A 23,774-nucleotide genomic window follows, 5' to 3' on the forward strand; every position below is an offset into this window, starting at 1 on the left:
TCACCTCATGTTGGACTGAGGGCTGGTCCGACACAGGTCTTGGTTGTAATGCACAAAACTTTGGTTGAATTCATCAGAATGCTTTCTGAAACACTTGACAGCTGCCAGGTCACACTCACACAGCTTGTTAACACATTGAAACCATGTTAACCATGATCCACCTGTAAAAGAGGAGATCATCAATGTCTACTTTTGCCCACATTGATTCTGTCATGATCAGTGGACATCACCAGCGAGATGAGTGTTTCTTGATAATCCCTAATTGCCCTTCTTTTTCTGTTGAATCCCCAGAGTGTGTAAACAGGCCATTCAGCCCATTGAAGGCACACTGACCCTCCAAAGAGCATCCCAACTAGAATAGAATAGATTCCCTACAATATGGAAACAGGCCCTTTGGCCCAACAAGTCCACACTGACCCTGTGAAGAGTAAACCACCCAGACCCATTTCCCTCTGACTAATGCACCTAACACTATGGGCAATTTAGCATGGCCAATCCACCTGACCTGCACATCTTTGGACTATGGGAGGAAACTGGAGCACCCGGAGGAAACCCACGCAGACACGGGGAGAATGTGCAAACACCACACAGACAGTCGCCCGAGGCTGCCCGAGGCTATTAGAATATCCAATTCTAATTGTGCCCAATTCCAGACACCACATTTCAGGAGGGTGAAGGGAGTAGTTGGTAATTTCACCAGCCTTGCCAATGATGTTCATCCCACTCAATAACTTTTCAAATATAAAGATAACTCACAGGATGTACAAAGGATTTATGAAAATGGTTGCAGGGATGAAAGACTATAGTTTTCTGAATAGATGGGAGAAGTTGTTCTCATCTGAGAATATTCAGATTTGATTGGCTTGTTCAAAATCACAAAAGATTGAGGCAGAATAGATAGCGATACAAATACTATGTATAGAAGGTTAGAGGTTCAGAGAAGACGGTGGCTAGCGAAAGAAGTAGATAGAGTGAAGTTTTTCACCCGATGTGCAGTGAGGATTTGGAATATGCTGCCTGAAATTATGATGCAGGTAGATTCAGGTGAAGCTTTCAGAATGAGGTATTGGATAATCACCTTCACTTAATTTGTTTAATGGATGTAGATGTCATTGGCAAGACCAGGTATAGAATTAGTCAGGAAATTAATATTTCATGATTGATATAACTAAAATATCACACAACACCAGGTTAAATGCAACAGGTTTATTTGGAAGCACTAGCTTTCAGAGCACTGATCCTTCATCACAGGAGCAGTGCTCCGAAAGCTAGTGCTTCCAAATAAACCTGTTGGATTATAACCTGGTGTTGTGTGATTTTTAATTTTGTACATCCCAGTCCAACATCAGCACCTCCACACCATGATTGATATAGTTTAGCTGTACTCGGCATATTTGTCAATTAATCTAGTGTTGTTATTCTGCTTAACTCTGACTAATGCAGATGTTAATACTTTTATATCATGTGACTTTGCTGAGCTTCGCTTGTCAAAGAGGTGCACCATGGGATTGTGAACAAGGGCAATGCTACAATGTCCTGGAGTAACAGCTACAGGACTGAGAGGACCATTTTGGCTCATTTCGAGATTTTGGCTTCTTTTGAAGAAGGCACAGTTGGAAACATCACGGTTTATTTGCCCTTATCAAGAAATCACAACCATAGCTGAGCCATTGTACATGCGTAGTTTTAATTTTACAAGTGAAGAATATTTTGTCTGAATGTAATCTTTGTATTAGAGTTAAACTTATTATAATGCGTTTCCCCCAGTAAGATGTCAGCCCCTTCAGGATCAGTATCCCAGTGATAGTCAGCACCTTCAGGAGCTGTATCCCAGTGAGAGTCAGTCCCTACAGGATCATTATCCCAGTGAGAGTCAGCATCTTCAGGAACTCTATCCCAGTAAGAGTCAGCACCTTCAGGAACTCGATCCCAGTGTGAGTCAGCATCTTCAGAAACTGTATCCCAGTGAGAGACTGCGCCTTCAGGATCATTATCCCAGTGAGAGTCAGCCCCTTCAGAATCATTATCCCAGTGAGAGTCAGCCCCTTCAGGATCATTATCCCAGTGAGAGTCAGCCCCTTCAGGATCATTATCCCAGTGAGAGTCAGCCCCTTCAGAATCATTATCCCAGTGAGAGTCAGCCCCTTCAGGAACTGTATCCCAGTGAGAGTCAGTTCTTTCAGGAACTGTATCCCAGTGAGAGTCAGTTCTTTCAGGAACTGTATCCCAGTGTGAGTCAGTTCTTTCAGGAACAGTATCCCAGTGAGAGTCAGTTCTTTCAGGAACTGTATCCCTGTGTGTCAGTTCTTTCAGGAACTGTATCCCAGTGAGAGTCAGCACCTCCAGGATTTGTATCCCAGTGTGAGTCAGTTCGTTCAGAAACTGTATCCCAGTGAGAGTCAGCCCCTACAGAATCATTATCCCAGTGAGAGTCAGCCCCTTCAGGAACTGTATCCCAGTGAGAGTCAGTTCTTTCAGGAACTGTATCCCAGTGAGAGTCAGTTCTTTCAGGAACTGTATCCCAGTGTGAGTCAGTTCTTTCAGGAACTGTATCCCAGTGAGAGTCAGTTCTTTCAGGAACTGTATCCCAGTGAGAGTCAGTTCTTTCAGGAACTGTATCCCAGTGAGAGTCAGTTCTTTCAGGAACTGTATCCCAGTGAGAGTCAGTTCTTTCAGGAACTGTATCCCAGTGTGAGTCAGTTCTTTCAGGAACTGTATCCCTGTGTGTCAGTTCTTTCAGGAACTGTATCCCAGTGAGAGTCAGCACCTCCAGGATTTGTATCCCAGTGTGAGTCAGTTTGTTCAGAAACTGCATCCCAGTGAGAGTCAGCACCTTCAGAAACTGTATCCCAGTGAGAGTCAGCATCTTCAGAAACTGTATCCCAGTGAGAGTCAGCATCTTCAGGATCTGTATCCCAGTGAGAGTCAATTCTTTCAGGAACTGTATCCCAGTGAGAGTTAGCATCTGCAGGAACTGTATCCGAGTGAGAGTCAGCCTCTTCAGGAACTGTATCCCAGTAAGAATCAGCACCTTCAGGAACTCTATCCCAGTGTGAGTCAGCATCTTCAGCAACTGTATCCCAATGAGAGTCAGCCCCTTCAGGATCTGTATTCCAGTGATAGTCAGCATCTTCAGGATCATTATCCCAGTGAGAGTCAGCCCCTACAGAATCATTATCCCAGTGAGAGTCAGCCCCTTCAGGAACTGTATCCCAGTGAGAGTCAGCACCTTCAGGATCTGTATCCCAGTGAGAATCAGCCCTGACAGGATCAGTATCCCAGTGTGAGTCAGCATCTTCAGGAACTGTATCCCAGTGAGAGTCAGCCCCTACAGGATCATTATCCCAGTGAGAGTCAGCCCCTTCAGAAGCATTATCCCAGTGAGAGTCAGCCCTGACAGGATCAGTATCTCAGTGCGAGTCAACACCTTCAGGAACTATATCCCAGTGAGAAACAGCTCCTTCTGGAATTGTATCCCAGTGAGAGTCAGCTCCTTCTGGAATTGTATCCCAGTGAGAGTCAGTTCTTCCAGGAACTGTATCCCAGTGAGAGTCAGCTCCTTCTGGAATTGTATCCCAGTGAGAGTCTGCACCTTTGGGATCTGTATCCCAGTGAGAGATAGCACCTTCAGGAACTGTATCCCAGTGAGAGATAGCACCTTCAGGAACTGTATCCCAGGGAGAGTCAGCACCTTCAGGAACTGTATCCCAGTGAGATAGAGCACCTTCAGGAAGTCTATCCCAGTGTGAGTCAGTTCTTTCAGAAACTGTATCCCAGTGAGAGTCAGTTTTTTCAGGAACTGTATCCCAGTGTGAGTCAGCCCCTTCAGGATTTGTATCCCAGTGTGAGTCAGTTCTTTCAGTAGCTGTATCCCAGTGAGAGTCAGTTCATTCAGAAACTGCATCCCAGTAAGAGTCAGCACCTTCAGAAACTGTATCCCAGTGAGAATGAGCACCTTCAGGATCTGTATCCCAGTGAGAGTTAGCATCTTCAGGATCTGTATCCCAGTGAGAGATAGCACCTTCAGGAACTGTATTCCAGTGAGAGTCAGCACATTCAGGATCTGTATCCCAGTGAGAGATAGCACCTTTAGGAACTCTATCCCAGTGAGAGTCAGCACCTCCAGGATTTGTATCCCAGTGTGAGTCAGTTCTTTCAGTAGCTGTATCCCAGTGAGAGTCAGTTCATTCAGAAACTGCATCCCAGTAAGAGTCAGCACCTTCAGAAACTGTATCCCAGTGAGAATGAGCATCTTCAGGAACTGTATCCCAGTGAGAGTGAACACCTTCAGGAACTATATCCCAGTGTGAGTCAGCACCATCTGGAACTGTATCCCAGTGTGAGTCAGCACCTTCAGGAACTATATCCCAGTGTGAGTCAGCACGTTTTTGTAATTTTGCAGCCACACTGTCAGTTCATTTGTGCAAATTCCTTAAGGAACTCTATGTCTCAGAACTAATTCATGTCGTGCATATTTGTATCCTTCTGCCAGTTGGAAAATGACCTATATTTGCCTATTATCTGTTGCCTCTTCACCAGGCCCTTCTCTCTGAGAGCCAGAATAGAGCTGTGGTTTGTGCTAACTCCGCATTCTCCCGTCGATGGAGGGGAGGGGATAGAGATGCAATGGACCTTCCTAAGAGCAAATCTGTTTGGGGGTCATTGTTCTACTCACCACATGAGGGGGCAGCATCATAGCAGCGAGAAATATAAAGTGTGGTCCAGATGGAGCAGCCCATGATAATGGCTTCACCATAGCATTGATCATGTAAATAGCAGCACCTATGAGGGTTAATAAATGGAAGATGTTATTTCACAGAAGCAAGTCTTCCTGTGGCAACTGAATGTCATAATAATCTGATTAATAGTACCCAGCATAGCGTTACACAGAGTTTCCAACTCTACAGAACTGACCTGAAATCTCTCTGAATCTCCTAGCAAAGTCGACGATTATAGCAAAGTCTTTTCTTTCAACCCTCACTTCATTTGAGCAATTTTGGTTTTTGGAGATGGATTTGGTGTTGGAAGGGGCCAACGGGGAAGAGGAGGGCAACACAGTGGCTCAGTGGTTAGCACTGCTGCCTCACAGCGCCAGGCTCCCAGGTTCAATTCCACCCTCGGGTGACTGTCTGTTTGCACATTCTCCCCGTGTCTGCGTGGGTTTCCTCCGGGTGCTCCGGTTTCCTCCCACAGTCCAAAGATGTGCAGATTAGGGTGAATTGGTCGTGCTAAATTGCCCATAGTGATAGGTGCATTAGTCAGAGGGAAATGGGTCTGGGTGGGTTACTCTTCGGAGGGTTGGTGTGGACTGGTTGGGCCTGTTTCCATACTGTAGGGAATCTAAACGATGCTTGTCAGATGATGAACAGCCACACACTGAGGTTGGTGTTTGATGGCTTTGTGATTGGCAAGGAAAGGTGTATCAGTTTGGGAATGCCCTGTCAGCTGATCAACAGTGGGACTATGGGAAAGAGACGTTTCGAGGTGGAAGGTGATCTGATGGAGAACGTCGCAATGGATCTAATTAGCATCGGCCTCCCTTTCCTCAGATCAAATTCTTTCTAAAGTGGGGCTGTTGTGTGTACAGCCTCTGGGCAGGAGCTCCAGGTTCAAGTCTCTCCTCCAGTTTGAGGGTCACAGAAAATGTGTGACAATGAGGGTTTTTCACCAATCTGTAAATCTTCCGATCAGCCAGAACCAAGAGGCAGCTCCCCACAGTCAGAGTCTTGCAATGGACAAGTGTCACTTCCCCTCCCCAACTCCACACACACACACACACACACTGCACATAGATGCACTTACACATACAGATAGACACATGCCCACACAAACACAGCAGATGTACACGGACATGCACACTGACACACACACAAACACATAGATGCACACATGCATGCAAACACATGCACACACATACACCTGCACACAACAAATGCACACGTGCACGGATGCACATATGCATGCGCACATGTACACATGCGCACATGTAGATGTACACATGCACGCAGATGCACAATTACACACATGCGCACAGATAGATGCACATGAGGGCACTCATGCATGCAACAGATACATGCACACAGATGCACATACACACGTGCGCACACATATCGGTGCACATGCATGCACAGAGAGACACACATACATATTTTGAACTCATTGAAAAGAACAAAGGACAAAGCCTACAGCAACAAAAATATAACATTTGCATGTTATACAAAACACAGACACATGGAACGACCTGATTGCAATAGAGAAGGTGTGGGGAATATTTATCAGGATGTTGCCTGGCCTGCAGCAATTCAGCTATAGAGAGGGGCTAGAAAGAGTGGGAGCTGATTGAGATGGACAAAATTGTGAGGTGCATGGATAGAGTACATAGGAACAAACATTTCATCTTAGTGGTGAGATCAGTATCCCAGGGGACATAGATTGAAGGTAAAAGGGCAACAGGTTTACAGGGGATTTAAGGAAGACTTTTTTTTCATTCAGAAGGTAGTGGGTATCTGGAACTCACTGCCTGGTATGGTGCTGGAGGTGAGAACCATGACAACATTTAAGAAGTATTTAGATTCGCACTTGAAACACCACAGCACATAAGGCTGTGGGCTGAGTGCTACAAAATGGGATTAGAGTATATAGGTGCTACTACCTGGTCAGGTCCACGCCCCCCACCAACAACCCACCCTCTCCTGCCACCACAGGAATTGCAAAACCTGTGTCCACACCTCCTCCCTCACCTCCATCCAAGACCCCAAAGGAGCCTTCCACATCCATCAAAGTTTTACCTGCACATCCACCAATATCATTTATTGTATCCGTTGCTCCCGATGTGGTCTCCTCTACATTAGGGAGACTGGACGCTTCCTAGCAGAGCGCTTTAGGGAACATCTCCGGGACACCCGCACCAATCAACCACACCCCCCTGTGGCCCAACATTTCAACTCCCCCTCCCACTCTGCCAAAGACATGCAGGTCCTGGGCCTCCTCTACCGCCGCTCCCTCACCACCTGACGCCTCGGAACACTTCAACCCCAGGGCATCAATGTGGATTTCACCAGTTTCCTCATTTCCCCTCCCCCCACCTCACCCCAGCTCCAACCTTCCAGCTCAGCACTGTTCCCATGACCTGTCCTACCTGCCAATCTCCCTTCCCACCTATCCACTCCACCCTCCTCTCTGACCTATCACCTCCATCTCCCCCCCCATTCACCTATTGTACTCTTTGCCATTTGATTCCACACTATAAGGATTCTACAATTCAATAAGTGGACTGAAACTGTTTGCAGTATTCCAGCTGTGGTCTGATCAATGTCTTGTATAGTTTTAACAAGACCTCTCTATTTTTATACTCCTTTCCCTTTGAAATAAAGTCCAACATGATAAATGTCATTGCTTCCCATTACCTGTCAATGGCATCAACAGGCCGGTTGCCCGTTCCTCCAATCCCACAGAAGCAGCCATAGTTGTAGATAGCCAGGCTGTTGGCACCCTCCGTGGCACAGTTCACCACAGAGGCAAAATTGCTCATCCTCCTGCCTTCGATCTCAAAGCCCCGAACGGGAATTAACGTTGCTGCAAAATGACAAGTATCAGAGTGAATGAGTGAATTCAACATAAAAATGTCCTTGAATCTCTAGCCTCTGCATAACCATTGAACTATCTTGCCAAAGCGAGGAGGGTTAATTGAGGGACATTACTAATATTGTCAAGTCAATTTATCATCAGAGAAAGTGGGGACTGCAGATGCTGGAGAGTCAGAGTCGAGAGTGTGGCGCTGGAAAAGCACAACAGGTCAGGCAGCATCCAAGGAGCAGGAGAGCCAATGTTTCGGGCATAACCCCCTCATCATCCTGATGCTGCCTGACCTGCTGTGCTTTTCCAGCGCCACACTTTTCAACTTAATTCATCATTGCGTAATACAGCACTGAAACAGATCCTTCAGTCCAACTTGTCCATGCCGACCAAGTTTTCCAAACTGAACTAACCCACTTGCCTATGTTTGGCCATATCCCTTAAACATTTTCTATTCATATAACCATCCAGATGACTTTTAAATGTTGTAATTGTACCAGCCTCCACTAATTCCTCTAGCAGCTCATTCCATACACACACCACCCTCTGTGTGAAAAGGTTGCCCTTCAGGTCCCTTTTAAATCATTCCCCTCTCATCTTAAATCCATGCACTCTCGTTTTGAACACTCTTGGAAAAAAAGACCTTAGGTATTCACCCTATCCATATCCCTTATGATTTTATAAACTTATATAAGGTCACCCCTCAGCCTCATGCTCCAGTGAAAAAAATCCCAGCCTATCCAGTCTCTCCCTTTAACTAAAACCCTCCAGTCCCAACAACGTCCTTGTCAATCTTTTCTGAACCCTCTCCAATTTAATAATATTCTCCCTAAAGCAGGGTGACCAGAGCTGGACATAGCATTCCAAAAGTAACATCCTGTACCATCTCGACATGATGTTCCAAATCCTGTACTCAAAGACCTGATCAATGAAGGCAAATGTACTAAACACCTTCTTAACCACCCTGTCTACTTGTTACGCAAATTTCAATGAACTATTCGTAGGTCTCTCTATTCTACAAAACTACCCAGGGTCCTATCATTAACTGTATAAGTCCCACCTTTGTTCATTTTACCAAAATGTACTACCTTGCATTTATCTAAATTAAACTCCATCTGCCACTCTTCAGCCCATTGGCCTAATTGATCAAGATCTCTCTGTAATCTTAGATAACCTTCTTCACTGTTGACTATACAATGAATTTTGGTGTCAATTGCAAACGTTCTGACCATGCCTCCTAAATCCTCATCCAAATTGTTCATGTAAGTAAGTTTGCAGATGACACCAAAATTGGAGGTGTAGTGGACAGCAACGAGGGTTACCTCAGATTACAACAGGATCTGGACCAGATGGGCCAATGGGCTGAGAAGTGGCAGATGGAGTTTAATTCAGATAAATGCGAGGTGCTGCATTTTGGGAAAGCAAATCTTAGCAGGACTTATACACTTAATGGTCAGGTCCTAGGGAGCGTTGCTGAACAAAGAGACCTTGGAGTGCAGGTTCATAGCTCCTTGAAAGTGGAGTCGCAGGTAGATAGGGTAGTGAAGAAGGTGTTTGGTATGCTATCCTTTATTGGTCAGAGTATTGAGTACAGGAGTTGGGAGGTCATGTTGGGGCTGTACAGGACATTGGTTAGGCCACTGTTGGAATATTGCGTGCAATTCTGGTCTCCTTCCTGTCAGAAAGATGTTGTGAAACTTGAAAGGGTTCATAAAAGATTTGCAAGGATGTTGCTAGGGTTGGAGGATCTGAGCTACAGGGAGAAGCTGAACAGGCTGGGGCTGTTTTCCTTGGAGTGTCGGAGGCTGAGGGGTGACCTTATAGAGGTTTACAAAATTATGAGGGGCATGGATAGGATAAATAGACAAAGTCATTTCCCTGAGGTCGGGGAGTCCAGAACTAGAGGGCATAGGTTTAGGGTGAGAGGGGAAAGATATAACAGGGACCTAAGGGGCAACTATTTCACACAGAGGGTGGTACGTGTATGGAATGAGCTGCCAGAGGATGTGGTGGAGGCTGGTACAAATGCAACATTTAAGAGGCATTTGGATGGGTATATGAATAGGAAGGATTTGAAGGGATATGGGCCGGGTGCTGGTAGGTGGGACTAGATTGGGTTGGGATATCTGGTCGGCATGGACGGGTTGGACCGAAGGGTCTGTTTCCATGCTGTACATCTCTATGACTCTATCACTCTATGTAAATGACAAACAACAGTGGACCCAGCACCAATCCATGTGGAACACTGCTGGTCACAGGCCTCCATTCCGAAAAACAACCCTCCACCATCATCCTCTGTCTCCTATCATCAAATCAATTTTGCATCCAATTGACAAGCTCACCCTGAATCTGGTGTGATCTAACTTTATTAATCAGTCTACCATGTGGAATCTTGTCAAACGCTTTACTAAAGTTCATGTAGACAACATTTAGGGTGGTTGGTAGCTCAGTGGCTTGCACTGCTGCCTCACAGCGCCAGGGACCCAGGTTTAATTCCAGCCTCGGGTGACTGTCTGTTTGGAGTTTGCATGTTCTTCCTGTCTCTGCAAGGGTTTGCTTCAGTTTCCTCTCATAGTCCAAAGATGTGCCGTTTAGATGGATTGCCATGCTAAATTGCCTGTAGTGACCAGGGATATGTAGGTTAGCCATGGGAAATGCAAGGTTGGGGGTTAGAGGAATTAGGGACAAGTGGGTCAGAATGGGCCAAATGGCCTGTTTCCACACTGTAAGGATTATATGATACTGCTCTGCCCTCATTGATCTTTTTGGTTACGACCTCTCAAGATATTCAATCATGTTTGTGAGTCATGACTTCCCACACATGAAGCCATGTAAAATCTGGAATAGAAGGCTAGGGTCACTATCAAGATCAGGAGACATGGGTGATTTTTAAAAAAAGCCATCAGTATTCCTCGTGTCCTTTGAGCAGGAGTTTCCACTGTCCTTACCTGGTCTGGTCTATATCTGACTCCACCCAACTTCAGTGTGGTTAGGTCTTAACTACCCTCTGAAATAGCTGCTGAAAAGTCACTCAATTGTAGCTAATAAAACAGGGGAGCTGCCAGTGTAGTGGTAATGTTGCTGAACTAGTAAGGCAGATCCCCCCCAAGGTTGAAGTGCTGGAGTCTGTGAGTTCAAATCCCACTATGGTGAAACGTGAATTTAATAAGATCTAAAATTAAAAAGCCAACCTAATACCTGTAGTGACCACTGTCAATCGTTGTTTACAAACCTACCTATTCATTGATGCCCTTTAGTGAGGGGAAATCTGCCACCCTTACCTGGTCTGGCCTACATCTGATTCCTAACCAATAGCAATGTGGTTGACTTGCAACTGCCCTCTGAAATGGTCCCACAAGCCTCTCAGTTCCAGGGGCAATTAGGGAGGGTCAATAAATGTTGGCCTGGTCTTGTCCGAAGAGTAAATAACTCCACACCACTTTCTCAAAGGCAGTGGGGATTGGTTGTAATCACTGAATCATAGCAGAGTGTAGAGGGAGGCCAGTCAGTCCATCAGGTTCAAGCTGCCTGTCTGTAAAAGAAATATAGTTAGTACAACTTCCCCACTTTTCCTTTGATGGCCTGCTCATCCAATTTCTCCTTGGAATCATGAGTGAATCTGTCTCCATCGGGCAGTACATTTCAGATTGCACTTGCATTGCAGAGGGAAAGCGTTTTCACTCAAATCCCTTTTGTGTATGACCCCAATCTTTATAAATTGATCTCCAACCGCTAATTGCCCCTCACTGACCTCCTGACAGAAGGAGGAGAGCAATGAGGTTCAGGGGCTTCTTGACTTCTCGTTTCCTTTGACAGATCGATGTTCGACTCATCCCCGTCTCTGCCCCTTCGATCACGCTGTCGGGGTCTTGCTGCCCAACGTTCACTCTGCAAAAGTAAAGAGGGGGAAGGTCCCCCTGGGGCACTCATTCTAACATCTCACTGTTCTCCCCAAAGTGTGACAGCACTGTCACGGGGGGTGGGGCAGGGTCTTGACGAATGGCCCACAAGTGACATCAAATGGAATGTGTCACAATGGCAGAATGTGCAGGAGCCAGAACCACCCAACTGTACAGCTCCCAGTCCATTCAATCAAACTCAGCAGTGACATTAATGGTCTCTCCCCAGTTAACCAGTATGTAAATATTCTAACCAGTGTGGTACTCAGAGTATAAGTCTGTATGTTCCAGTAAAGCAGCACCGGGGCAGTTCCTTAAATTACTGAGATTGAGCTTGGAATCATTTACAATGAGATTTTAGGTGAGGAACAGTTTGGGAGTGGTTGTGATGCACTACACTGTCAAATATCCCACTGCTACTTGCCTTCAAGACACATATGCAATAGCCGGAGAGGTTTAGGAGAGTAATAAACATGCAGAGAGCCCCACTTTAGGGAGGATGTGAAGACATCAGTGAGCCATAGAGTCATAGAGATGTACAGCACAGAAACAGACCCTTTGGTCCAACCCGTCCATGCCGATCAGATATCCTAACCTCATCCAGTCCCATTTACCAGCATCTCCCATATCCCTCCAAACCCTTCCTATTCATGTACCCATCCAGATGCCTTTTAAATGCTGTAATTGTACCATCCTCCACCACTTCCTGTGGCAGCTCATTCCACACACGTACCACTCTCTGCGTGAAAAAGTTGCCCCTTAGGTCCCTTTTAAATCTTTCCCCTCTCACCTGAAATCTGTCTAGTTTCAGACTCCCTTACCCAGGGGAAAATATCTTGGTTGTTCACTCTATCCATGCCCCTCATGACTTTATAAACCACTATAAGGTCACCCCTCAGCCTCTGATGCTCCGGGGAAAACAGCCCCAGCCTGTTCAGCCTCCGTCTACAGCTCAAACCCTCCAACATCCTTGTAAATCTTTTCTAAATCCTTTCAAGTCTCACAACACCCTTCCTATAACAGGGAGACCAGAACTGAAAAAAGAAGCACGGTGGCTCAGTGGTTAGCTTTGCTGCCTCACAGCGCCAGAGACCCGGGTTCAATTCCTGCCTCGGGCGACTGACTGTGTGGAGTTTGTACGTTCTCCCCGTGTCTGCGTGGGTTTCCTCCGGGTGCTCTGGTTTCCTCCCACAGTCCAAAGATGTGCAGGACAGGTGAATTGCTAAATTGCCCATAGTGTAGGTGGATTAGTCAGGGGTAAATGTAGGGGAATGGGTAAGACCATAAGACATAAGAGTGGAAGTAAGGCCATTCAGCCCATTGAGTCCACTCCACCATTCAATCATGGCTGATGGGCATTTCAACTCCACTTACCCGCATTCTCCCTGTAGCCCTTAATTCCTTGTGACATCAAGAATTTATCAATCTCTGCCTTGAAGACATTTAGTGTCCCGGCCTCCACTGCACTCCGCGGCAATGAATTCCACAGGCCCACCACTCTCTGGCTGAAGAAATGTCTCCGCCTGATGGTGCTTTAACCTGGGGGACACCAGAGAGGGGGAGGGGGAGTGGGGGCGGGGTGTGTGTGTGTGCTGGTTCAGAAGAAACGCCCCTTTCCCCAGGAAAGGGAGTGCAAATCTAGTTGGCGTAGGTTTAAGGTGAGAGGTGAAAGATCTAAAGGGATCTAAGGGGCAACTTTTTCACACAGAGGGTGTCGCGTGTATGGAATGAGCTGCCAAGGGAAGTGGTGGAGACTGGTACAGTTACAACATTTAAAAGGGATCTAGATGGGTATAGGAATGGGAAGGATTAGAGCAATATGGGCCAAATGGTAACCTCAGCTAGTGTGGGAATTGAACCCACACTGTAGGCATCACAATGCACCACAAACCAACAGCCCAGCCAACTGGGCAAACTGGAGAGAATGTCTGTGATCTGGAACACACTGCTCAGAGTTTGGTGCAGGCAGTTCCAATCAACACTTACAAGAAAACATTAGATTATTATTTGTAAAGGAAGAATGTGTGGCATTTCGGGGAGAGTGCAGGGGAATGAAGCCAAGGGGATTGCTGTTTTGGAGAGCCAATACAGATATGATGAGCTAAATGGCCACTTTCTGGGTCATAAACATTCTGTGATTGAACTTGTGAGATAGAACTGTTCCCCCAGTGAGAGTCAGCCCCTTCTGAAACTGGTTACAATTTCCCACATCACTTGGCTATTTGTTGCTAGTCAAATCTCCCTTTGTACACTGCCCCAGTCCCAACTGCTCTGCAATAGGTTTTTATCAACTGCTTGAATCATCAGCTGACCAAACAGCACTTAAATTGAGTGTAAGGGAAGGTTTTAAAAAGTGCAATAATCCTTCAAATATCTCTTGCTTTTAAAGCAATAAATTTTCCCATTTCATTCCACAATCAACAATAAGGAAAATAAAAGGAAAGTGTTTTATGAGAGATAAAGGGACGGAGAAAGAAAAATAGAGATAGAGAGAAAGAGAGATGGACAGAGCTCCTGGGGGTTATCACTGACCAGAAACTGAACTACATTAACTCTACAAATATTGTGGGTACAGGAGTAGATCAGAGACTCGGAAGTCTGCAACATTTCTGTTCAAAGGCTTATCCGCCATGTTCAAAGTACAAGTCAGGAGTGAGATGGAATACTCTCAAATTGCCTGGTTGAGTGCAGCTGCACTCAATACCAGTGAGGACAAAGCATCCCGCTTGATTGGTGCCACATCCACAAATATTCACTCCGTCTACCACTGATGCTCAGTAGCAGCAGTGTGAACCATCTACAATGTGCACTGCAGACATTCACCAAGGTTCCTTAGTCAGTATCTTCCAAACTCGTGACCTAGACAATCTAGAAGGATGAGGGCAGCAGATACAAGGGAACGCCACCCCCAGCATGTTCCTGACAACATCCTGAATTTGGAAATATATCACCGTTCCTTCAATGTCTCTAAGTCAAGCTCCTGGAATGGAATTGTGGGTCTACCTGCAGCACATTGAGTCACAGAATCATACAGCATGGAAACAGACCCCATTGGTCCAACATGTCCATGCCGAACATAATCCCAAACTAAACCAGTCCCACCTGCCTGTGTTTGGCCCATCTCCCTCTAAACCTTTCTCAATTATGTACCTGTCTAAATGTTTTTTAAATGTTGTAACTACCACTTTCTCTGGCAATTCATTCCACATACGAGCCGCTCTCTGTAAGACAAGGTTGCTGCTCACGTCCCTTCTAAATCTTTCTCCTCTCACTTTAAAAATATGCCCCTTAGTTTTGAACTCCCCCTACTTTGGGGAAAAGACCTTTGCCATTCACCTTATCAATGCCCCTCATGATTTATGAACCTCCGGTGAAAAAAGTCCCAGCCTATCCAGACTCTCCTGAGAGCTCAAACTGTTCATTCCCCTGAACTTTCCTGGTAAATCTTGTCTGATCACTCTCCAGATTAATAATATCCTTCCTATATTGTCTGAGTTGAGATGTCACCTGTTTTTATAACACCTTGTTATCTCAACAATGTAACTTAAAAGAGGTTCTAGGATTTACATATTAATGAACCAAAACCTGCCACCCATTCTAAAAGATGAAAGACTTGACAGCAATCTAGTTTTGTTCAATATATCATTTTAATTGCATGATACTTTTGCTATAAATTCTGTGTCTTATGATCCTGCTCCACAACCACCTGATGAAGGAGCAGTGCTCCGAAAGCTAGTGCTTCCAAATAAACCTATTGGACTATAACCTGGTGTTGTGTGATTTTTAACTTGGTCCACCCCAGTTCAACAACAGCACTCTACATCAATCCTTCCTATAACAGTTAAAAATCACACACAACACCAGGTTACAGTCCAACAGGTTTATTTGGAAGCACTAGCTTTCGGAGCACTGCTCCTTCATCAGGTGGTTGTGGAGAATAGGATTGTAAGACACAGAATTTATAGCAAAAGTTTACAGTGTTTTGTAACTGAAATTATATATTGAAAAAGACCTAGATTGTTTGTTTTTTTTAAAAAAAATTGCGATTTTCATATGAAAGAACTGAAACCAACATGGTCATTCTAAAAGACGAGAGATTTAACAAACAATCCAGGTCTTTCTCAATATATAATTCCAGTTACAAAACACTGTAAACTTTTGATTAGATTAGATTACAGTGTGGAAACAGGCCCTTCAGCCCAACAAGTCCACACCGACCCGCCGAAGCACAACCCACCTATACCCCTACATTTACCCCTTACCTAACACTACGGGCAATTTAGCCTGGCCAATTCACCTGACCTGCACATCTTTGGACTGTGGGAGGAAACCGGAGCACCCGGAGGAAACCCACGCAGACACGGGGAGAACGTGCAAACTCCACACAGTCAGTCACCTGAGGCGGGAATTAAACCCAGGTCTCTGGTGCTGTGAGGCAGCAGTGCTAATCACTGTGCCACCGTGCTGCCCCAAATTTGCTATAAATTCTGTGTCTTACAATCTTATTCTCCACAATCACCTGATGAAGGAGCAGTGCTCTGAAAGCTAGTGCTTCCAAATAAACCTGTTGGACTATAACTTGGCGTTGTGTGATAGTTGTACACCCCATTTGTCTCCAAGTCATTCCTACAACAGGGCATTGCAATGGTTCACAAAGGCAGCTCACCGCCACCTTTTCAAGGGGCAGTTAGGGGCAGGCAATAAATGCTGGGCCCAGCCAGTGATGCCCATGTCACATGAGCAGATGCAATGTGCTGCTCCACTCCCTGGATCATTGACTGATGCTGAGAGGGGTCATGTGCTGCTCCATCTGGTGGAGGCAGCTACAGTCCCCGCAGTAGCCACAGGGGGCGCTGCACCGGGGCCGGAACCAATGTTCAGGGACCGCGGGGAGCGGGATCCGGGCGGGACCTGGGTCCCCCCCCTCCCCCGGCTCCGGGCAGCTCATACTGTGATTCCAGGCTCGGAGCTAGGCCCCGGGGGCTTCCGACAGAGACACAGAGGCAGGGACCCGCTCATAACGATACCGACCCCCGTCACAATCCCCTCCCGGGGGGGGAGGAAGGTATGGGGGGGGGGTGCAGAAGGGAGGGAGGAAGGAGGGGGTTGGAGGGAGACGTGGGGGGGGGGGAGGGGTTGGAGGGAGACGTGGGGGGGGGGGAGGGGTTGGAGGGAGACGGGGGGGGGGGAGGGGTTGGAGGGAGACGTGGGGGGGGGAGGGGTTGGAGGGAGACGTTGGAGGGAGACGTGGGGGGGGGGAGGGGTTGGAGGGAGACGTGGGGGGGGGGAGGGGTTGGAGGGAGACGTGGGGGGGGGAGGGGTTGGAGGGAGACGTGGGGGGGGGAGGGGTTGGAGGGAGACGTGGGGGGGGGGAGGGGTTGGAGGGAGACGTGGGGGGGGGAGGGGTTGGAGGGAGACGTTGGAGGGAGACGTGGGGGGGGGAGACGTTGGAGGGAGACGTGGGGGGGGGAGGGGTTGGAGGGAGACGTGGGGGGGGGGAGGGGTTGGAGGGAGACGTGGGGGGGGGAGGGGTTGGAGGGAGACGTGGGGGGGGGGAGGGGTTGGAGGGAGACGTGGGGGGGGAGGGGTTGGAGGGAGACGTGGGGGGGGAGGGGTTGGAGGGAGACGTTGGAGGGAGACGTGGGGGGGGGAGACGTTGGAGGGAGACGTGGGGGGGGGAGGGGTTGGAGGGAGACGTGGGGGGGGGAGGGGTTGGAGGGAGACGTGGGGGGGGGGTTGGAGGGAGACGTGGGGGGGATGCAGGAGGGAGACGTGGGGGGAGGGGTTGGAGGGAGACGTGGGGGGAGGGGTTGGAGGGAGACGTGGGGGGGGGTTGGAGGGAGACGTGGGGGGGATGCAGGAGGGAGACGTGGGGGGGGTTGGAGGGAGACGGGGGGGGATGCAGGAGGGAGACGTGGTGGGGATGCAGGAGGGAGACGTGGGGGGGTGCAGGAAGATATGGATGGTGGAGGCAGATATGGGGGGGTGTTGGAGGAAGATATGCAGGGTGGTGGAGGAAGATGGGGCAGGGGATGGAGAAACGTGTGGGAAGAAGGAAAAGGGGGAGGAAGAAGGAGGGGGGAAGGAGAGGATGGCAGGAAAGATGAGTGAGGGGGAAATGAGTGAAGGAGGAGGGAGGGAGGGAATGAAGGTGAGGTAGAAAGGGAGGGGTGAGTTTCGAAAGGAAGGAAAGGTGACTGGGAGGAAAGGGGACGGAAGGAGATCGAGGGGAAGGGTGTACAGCAATGCAGAATTAAAGGGGAGGTTGTTGGTGAAGAGGATTGGGAGAGGGGTGGAAAGGAGCGGTGTAGTTGATAAGGTTATGGGTAAGAGAGAAGGAATAAGATGAAGGGAGAGTGGTGAGGTGGAGCAGACAGAAGGGATGGTGGAGGTAGAGGGGGCCAAGGGGGAAAGAGAGCAGGAGGGGTGAGGGAGTAGCAGAAAGGCAAGAGGAAGGTTAAAGGAGTGAAGAGGAACAAACGAGAGAAGTAAGGGAGGTTGCGGGAAAGGGAGAGGTGGGTTTAGGAGTGGGAAGGGACAGGAAAAGGGGTTGTAGACAAGACAGAGGAAACGGAGAGTGGGAATGGAGGGGCACAGGAGGGGATTGGGGGGGGGGGAAGAACACGGCCCCAGGGGTCTGTGAGAGTTATACTGAGGTGGGGTGTGAAGCCATCACCTTGGTCAGGTTGAATTGAGTAAAACTTAGTGGTGAGCCAAACAGAAAAGCAATACCCCATATTCAGTCTGGCTGCCTTACCTGGCACAGTCAAAAGTCCACCAGTGTAATGGTCCTATTGTGGAATTGGAGTACAAGGGAGGCTGTGAGCAAGGACGCGCAACTGTTGGAGCATTCAGTCTTGAACAGAAGGCTTGTCTCAATCCATTTGAAATGCTGAGTTTAATGATTGCAATTGCAGCTGACCCTATGATTCTTGTGCATTCTGTATTTGGTCCCTTGCAGCTCCGTCAGATGGCTACACCCATGTCGGTTGTGCGACTGCCCAGGGGTCCCAATGGGCACAGCAGAGGCTTTGATCCGACCTCTCAGCGGTATCAGGCCCTGGCTCCCTCCTCCATCCAAGCCTCTACCAACGGCTGCCTCAAGGAGGAGCAGAGGTCGCGGTCTACGCTTCGGGAACGCTTCCTGCGCAGCCTGATCGCAATGGCGGGGAAGACAGTGGACTTCACTATGTACGAGAGGGTCTCTGTCACTGCCATATTTGCAGCGTCAGACATCGACATCCTGAACTTCCAGGTCTCTCACTTGCAGACGCCACTGGGCATTCAGAAGGAAGCGCTGTTGCGATGTCCAGACATCATTGCCTATACGTTTAACCTTTGACCTTTCCTTGCTGTTTAAGAGCATGGAGATTAAACCCTTTTCATTGCCTGTGTTCATTCCAGGTCAAGTCTTGAGCCACACTGACAGAAACGACTGAACAAATGTCGTTTTTCCCCGTGTGGGGGTTACTGGCAGACTGAGGTGTGGTAATCAGAGTTCACTGGTGTTAGTCACAAACTGATCTTTAGTTTGAAAAGAACTGTACTCAAAATGCAATAAAGGTTTGGATTATAAATCCAAGATTCTGAAGTTGTAGTCACTGTTCCCTGGTTTCACTTTAAAGCTGAAACCCCTTCTACCTTTCCACCAGCGAAACAGTGGGGATCTCTTTACTACTTTAATTTCTTGTTTGTTGCCAGGGTTGGAGGATTTGAGCAATAGGGAGAGGCTGAATAGGCTGGAGCTGTTTTCCATGGAGCGTCGGAGGCTGAGGGGTGACCTTATAGAGGTTTATAAAATCATGAGGGGATAGGATAAATAGACAAGGTCTTTTCCCTGGGGAGGGGCAGTCCAGAACTAGAGGGTTTAGGGTGAGAGGGGAAAGATATAAAAGGGATCTCAGGGGAAACTTTTTCACACAGAGTGACGTGTGTATGGAATGAGTTACCAGAGGAAGTGGTGGAGGCTGGTACAATTATAACATTTAAAAGGCATCTGATGTGTATATGAGTAGAAAGTGTTGGAGGGATATGGGCCAAGTGCTGACAAATGGGACTAGATTAGGTTAAGATACCTGGTCAGCATGGATGAAGAGTCTGTTTCCGTGCTTTACGTCTCCAAAACTGTACAAGTTTTTAAAAGAAAAACAATCTGTATTTATGTAGCACCTTTAACTTCGTAAAACGATGTTAGACAGCAAACTTTGTCCACTGTGCCAACATCAGGCAATATTAGGACAGATGAGCAAAAATTTGACCAAAGAGGAAGTCTTTAAAAGACTTTTTAGGGTAGGATAAAAAAAAAAATCAGCAGCAAGGTCTTGGAAGGGAATTCTGGATCTTAAGGCCTTCCCACTGAGTTGGAACACAGATCCTGGAGGGTTCCGAGGTGGTGCCAGAGATAGGGAAGATCGAGAATACTAGAGGTTTTTTTTTAAAATGTGGTTTATTATTGTCACAATGCAGCATAGGCAGACCATATAATACAAAGGGTGTTAGAACAGAGAGAGGGATACAATGTTATGGCTATAGAGAAGGTGAACAAAGACAGAGTTCAACATTACATTTGAGCGGTCCGTTCGGAAGTCTAATAACACCGAGGAAAAAGCTGTTCTTGAATAATTTGGTACGTGTGTTTAAGCTTTTGTATCTTCTGCCTGACAGAAGAGATTATAACCGGGATGGGAGGGGTCTTTGATGATACGCTGGCTGCCTTCCCAAGGCAGCGAGAAATGTAGATGAGGTCAGTGGATGGAAGATTGGCTTGCCTGATGGACTGAGATGTGTTCACAACTCTCTCTGGTTCCTTACGGTTCTGGGCAGAGCAGTTGCCGTACCAAGCTCTGATGCATCCGTCCAGGATGCTTTCAATGGTGCATCTATCAAAATTGATGAAGAGTCTTCATGAACAAGCCGAATTTCTTTAGCTTCCTGAGGAAGTTAGAGACGTTATTGTGCTTTCTTGAAAACGAAGGTGAGAATTATTTCAAATGTCTAATCGCGGAATAAAATCTAATGTTGGACTAGTGAAATCTAATGTGCTTGGTGTTTGGCAAGCGTGGGTTGATTGAATACAGCCGTGTTTTGCCTGTGAGCAGCCAGAGAGAGAGAGAACATAGAACATAGAGAGCACAGTACAGGCCCTTCGGCCCTCGATTTTGCGCTGACCTGTGAAACCAATCTGAAGCCCATCTAACCTACACTATTCCATTCTCATCCATATGTTTACCTAGTGACCGTTTAAAGTTGACGAGTCTACTACTGCTGCAGGCAGGGCATTCCACGCCCTCACTACTCTCTGAGTAAAGATCCTGTCTGACACGGAATGAGTGGGTTGTTGCATGACACTGTAGATCAGCAAGCAAAGGGGTGGGGGTGATTGAAATTTGTTGTTGCACGTTCCGATGAGGGCAGCAGAGTTTTGGTTGACTTGCGTTTCCAGAGGGTGGAACCTGGAGTGGACTTCAATCGTCGGGTCGAGGTGGAATGGGTGAGAGATTTGGCAGAAGATGAGCTGGAACAGGTGAAATCAAGTGATCTTGCGGAGGTGGGAATAGGTGTAATTAAGTGATATTCTGAACTCAAATTTGGAGTCATCTGATCTACACTTTGTTACATTTGTACCCCAAGATTCAAAATTGTCAGCAAAACAAAGGCACTGACACAGGCAGGATAGGCTGAATGGCCTCTTGCACTGTGAGATTCATTCCCTGCCTGACTGTCATTGCCTTAGATTGTTCAAAAGGCCGCTTGCTTTGTGGTATTCTAGCCTCATGGTAAAAATGAAGAAGGTGGGGACTGCATCTTGGCTCTGTGCATGAATGGAAAGAGAGTTTGGAAGTTAAAAAGAAACAAACTTGGGAATCCTGAAATTGCAAACTGTTTAATAGCATGGTCCAAAGCTACCAAAGCAATCAAGGTGATCTCAGCCTGTTAATGGCAGCCTCGTACTATACATCCCCAGTACGATACCAGGCCCAAAGTTAAAATGTCCCAGCATCTACAATCCATGGGGAAGCACCGATCCGGGAGGATAACCATTTTGGGTATTGCTGGCTTTTTTTCCAAATGTGAGTAAGTCGTAAGTATCACAGTTTGTGACAAAATTGCTGGAAAAGCTCAGCAGCTCTGGCAGCATCCGTAGAGTTAACCTTTCGGGGTCAAGTGACCAGGGGATCTGAGGAAGGGTCACTCAACCCAAAGCATTAACTCTCGATTTCTCTCCACAGGTACTGCCAGACCTGCTGATTTTTTTTTTCCAGCAATTTCTGTTTTCAGTTTCAAAGGTTGCAAATTGGTTTGCAGGGAGAAAGCCTGAAACATGGAGTGACGGATAAAGGGGTAGATTCTGCCCATTTTCTATTGTCAAAAGGTGCACTAGCTTTGTAGTAAAGGTACCTCGAGGTAAGAGTGACCATAATACAATAGGAGTTTTAGATATTTTCTCATCAACCTGTTCAGAGACATTATACATCCCTCTGGAACCCTGGCCAGAGACATTATACATCCCTCTGGATCCCTGGCCAGAGACATTATACATCCCTCTGGATCCCTGGCCAGAGACATTATACATCCCTCTGGATCCCTGGCCAGAGACATTATACATCCCTCTGGAACCCTGGCCAGAGACATTATACATCCCTCTGGAACCCTGGCCAGAGACATTATACATCCCTCTGGAACCCTGGCTTTCTGATTTGGGATTTTACACTCTGTTTCACAGTGATAGAATGAAGTGCAGAACAAGAGACTTGTATCAACAAGTAACAAGTTGCCTGAGGTAAATGGGGTAAATCCAAAGTAATGTATGGCCACTGGCATTTAAAAGAATTTGTAGTTGGTTTTCCATAGATAGTCCTTGAAGGCACAGAAGAGTAGTCAACTGTGACTTAACAATCGTGGAGGGTTGTAATGCAGAAGGCAGCCATTCGGCCTGTTACTTTTGTGCTAGCTTACTGCAAGCAGAGTTGTGAAAGAATATCAGTTTGAAGACTGGTCTAACAATGTAGCCACAAAGCATAGTAAACCCGAGGGTTGAGAAGAGGTTAAAATTCAGCAAAGGCGAATTTGGAGAGGAAAGGCAATAGACAAGCAAGAGATGTAAATTAGAGATTAAAACACGTAAGTGTGATTCCATTTCAGACACATCCAGGTGAAAATATAATGGAGAAGAAGGAAATGGTGACATTAAACTCATATTTTGCCACTCTTCATCTTTGAATCCCTACAGCATGGAAGCCGGCCATTCAACCCATCAAGTCCACACTGACCCTCTGAAGAACATTCCACCCAGACCCACCCTATCCCTGTGACCCTGCAATTCCCATGGCTAACCCACCTAGCCTGCACATCCCTGGACACTTTTGGCAAAATAGCCTGGCCACTCCGTCTAACCTGGTAAAAATCCTGGAAGAAATGGAGACCTAATGAGTGAGGAATTGAAACAAATCGTTATAAATAAAGAAATGGTACTGGGTAAATAACAGAATCAGGGTGGTGACAGATCCCCTTGCCCTGCCAACTTGCATTTTGGACTTTAAAACCCTGAACTGCAGAAATGGTCGATGCCATGGATTTTGTTCATGTAGAATGCCTTAGATTCTAGAATTAGAAAGCCACAAACATGACCTCATCATGAAATGAGGAAGAGTAAAAGGAGAACCAACAGTCTTGTGTTGTGGTGGTTTGTGTTTCTTGTCTTTTAAGATTGATATGAGGAGTAATCTCTTTGTTCAGAAGGTTATGAATCTTTGGTGCTGTGGTAAGATGGAGTGGTGAAAGAAAGGTGGTGATGTTGCAATATTGATCATGGCACGAAGGAGGTAAACAGTTTAGAAGGCTTCTGAAGCTGGGAGAATTGAATTGAATAGAACTTATTGTCACATGTACCGAGGCACAGTGAAAACCTTTGTCTTGCGAGCAACACAGGCAGATCACAGAGTTAAGTAGCATAGATAGTAAATAATAGGTAAACAGCGGCAAAAACATAAACACAGGTACAAGCGAATGTTTAAGAGTTTGTGAGTCAATTCAGTATTCGAACAACAGTAGGGTAGAAACTGTTTCAAAACCAGCTGGTGCGTGTGTTCAGGCTTCTGTACCTTCTCCCCGATGGTAGATGTTGTAGAAAAACATTGCCAGGGTGGGATGGATCTTTGAGAATGCTGGCGGCCTCTCTTTAGAGAAAGTGAGGACCGCAGATGCTGGAGATCAGAGTCGAGAGTGTGGTGCTGGAAAAGCACAGCAGGTCTGGCGGCATCCAAGGAGCAGGAGAATCGATGTTTCGGGCATCCGCCCTTC

At 47.0% G+C, this 23,774-nt stretch overlaps 2 protein-coding genes across 2 annotated transcripts; one reads left to right on the top strand and one right to left on the bottom strand.

Annotated features, from left to right (window-relative positions):
* LOC148135990 (basic phospholipase A2 PA-9C-like) lies at positions 1-11,408 on the bottom strand. Its single transcript, XM_087984028.1, has 4 exons — positions 11,327-11,408; positions 7,407-7,575; positions 4,676-4,782; positions 1-161 (listed from the first exon to the last, which is right to left on the bottom strand). Exons 1-4 carry the CDS (start codon positions 11,406-11,408, stop codon positions 1-3), a joined length of 519 nt encoding a protein of 172 aa, XP_087840154.1.
* Positions 11,409-16,384: 4,976 nt separating this feature from the next.
* Positions 16,385-19,065, top strand: gemin7 (gem (nuclear organelle) associated protein 7). The gene is made up of 2 exons (XM_043681090.2): positions 16,385-16,539; positions 18,436-19,065. Exon 2 carries the CDS (start codon positions 18,445-18,447, stop codon positions 18,814-18,816), a length of 372 nt encoding a protein of 123 aa, XP_043537025.1. The 5' UTR covers positions 16,385-16,539; positions 18,436-18,444; the 3' UTR covers positions 18,817-19,065.
* Positions 19,066-23,774: the final 4,709 nt, after the last annotated feature.

Source organism: Chiloscyllium plagiosum, unplaced genomic scaffold (assembly GCF_037043375.1).
Source record: "Chiloscyllium plagiosum isolate Xiang-an unplaced genomic scaffold, Cpla_swu_hap1 HiC_scaffold_47, whole genome shotgun sequence".
Classification (NCBI taxonomy): domain Eukaryota; kingdom Metazoa; phylum Chordata; class Chondrichthyes; order Orectolobiformes; family Hemiscylliidae; genus Chiloscyllium; species Chiloscyllium plagiosum.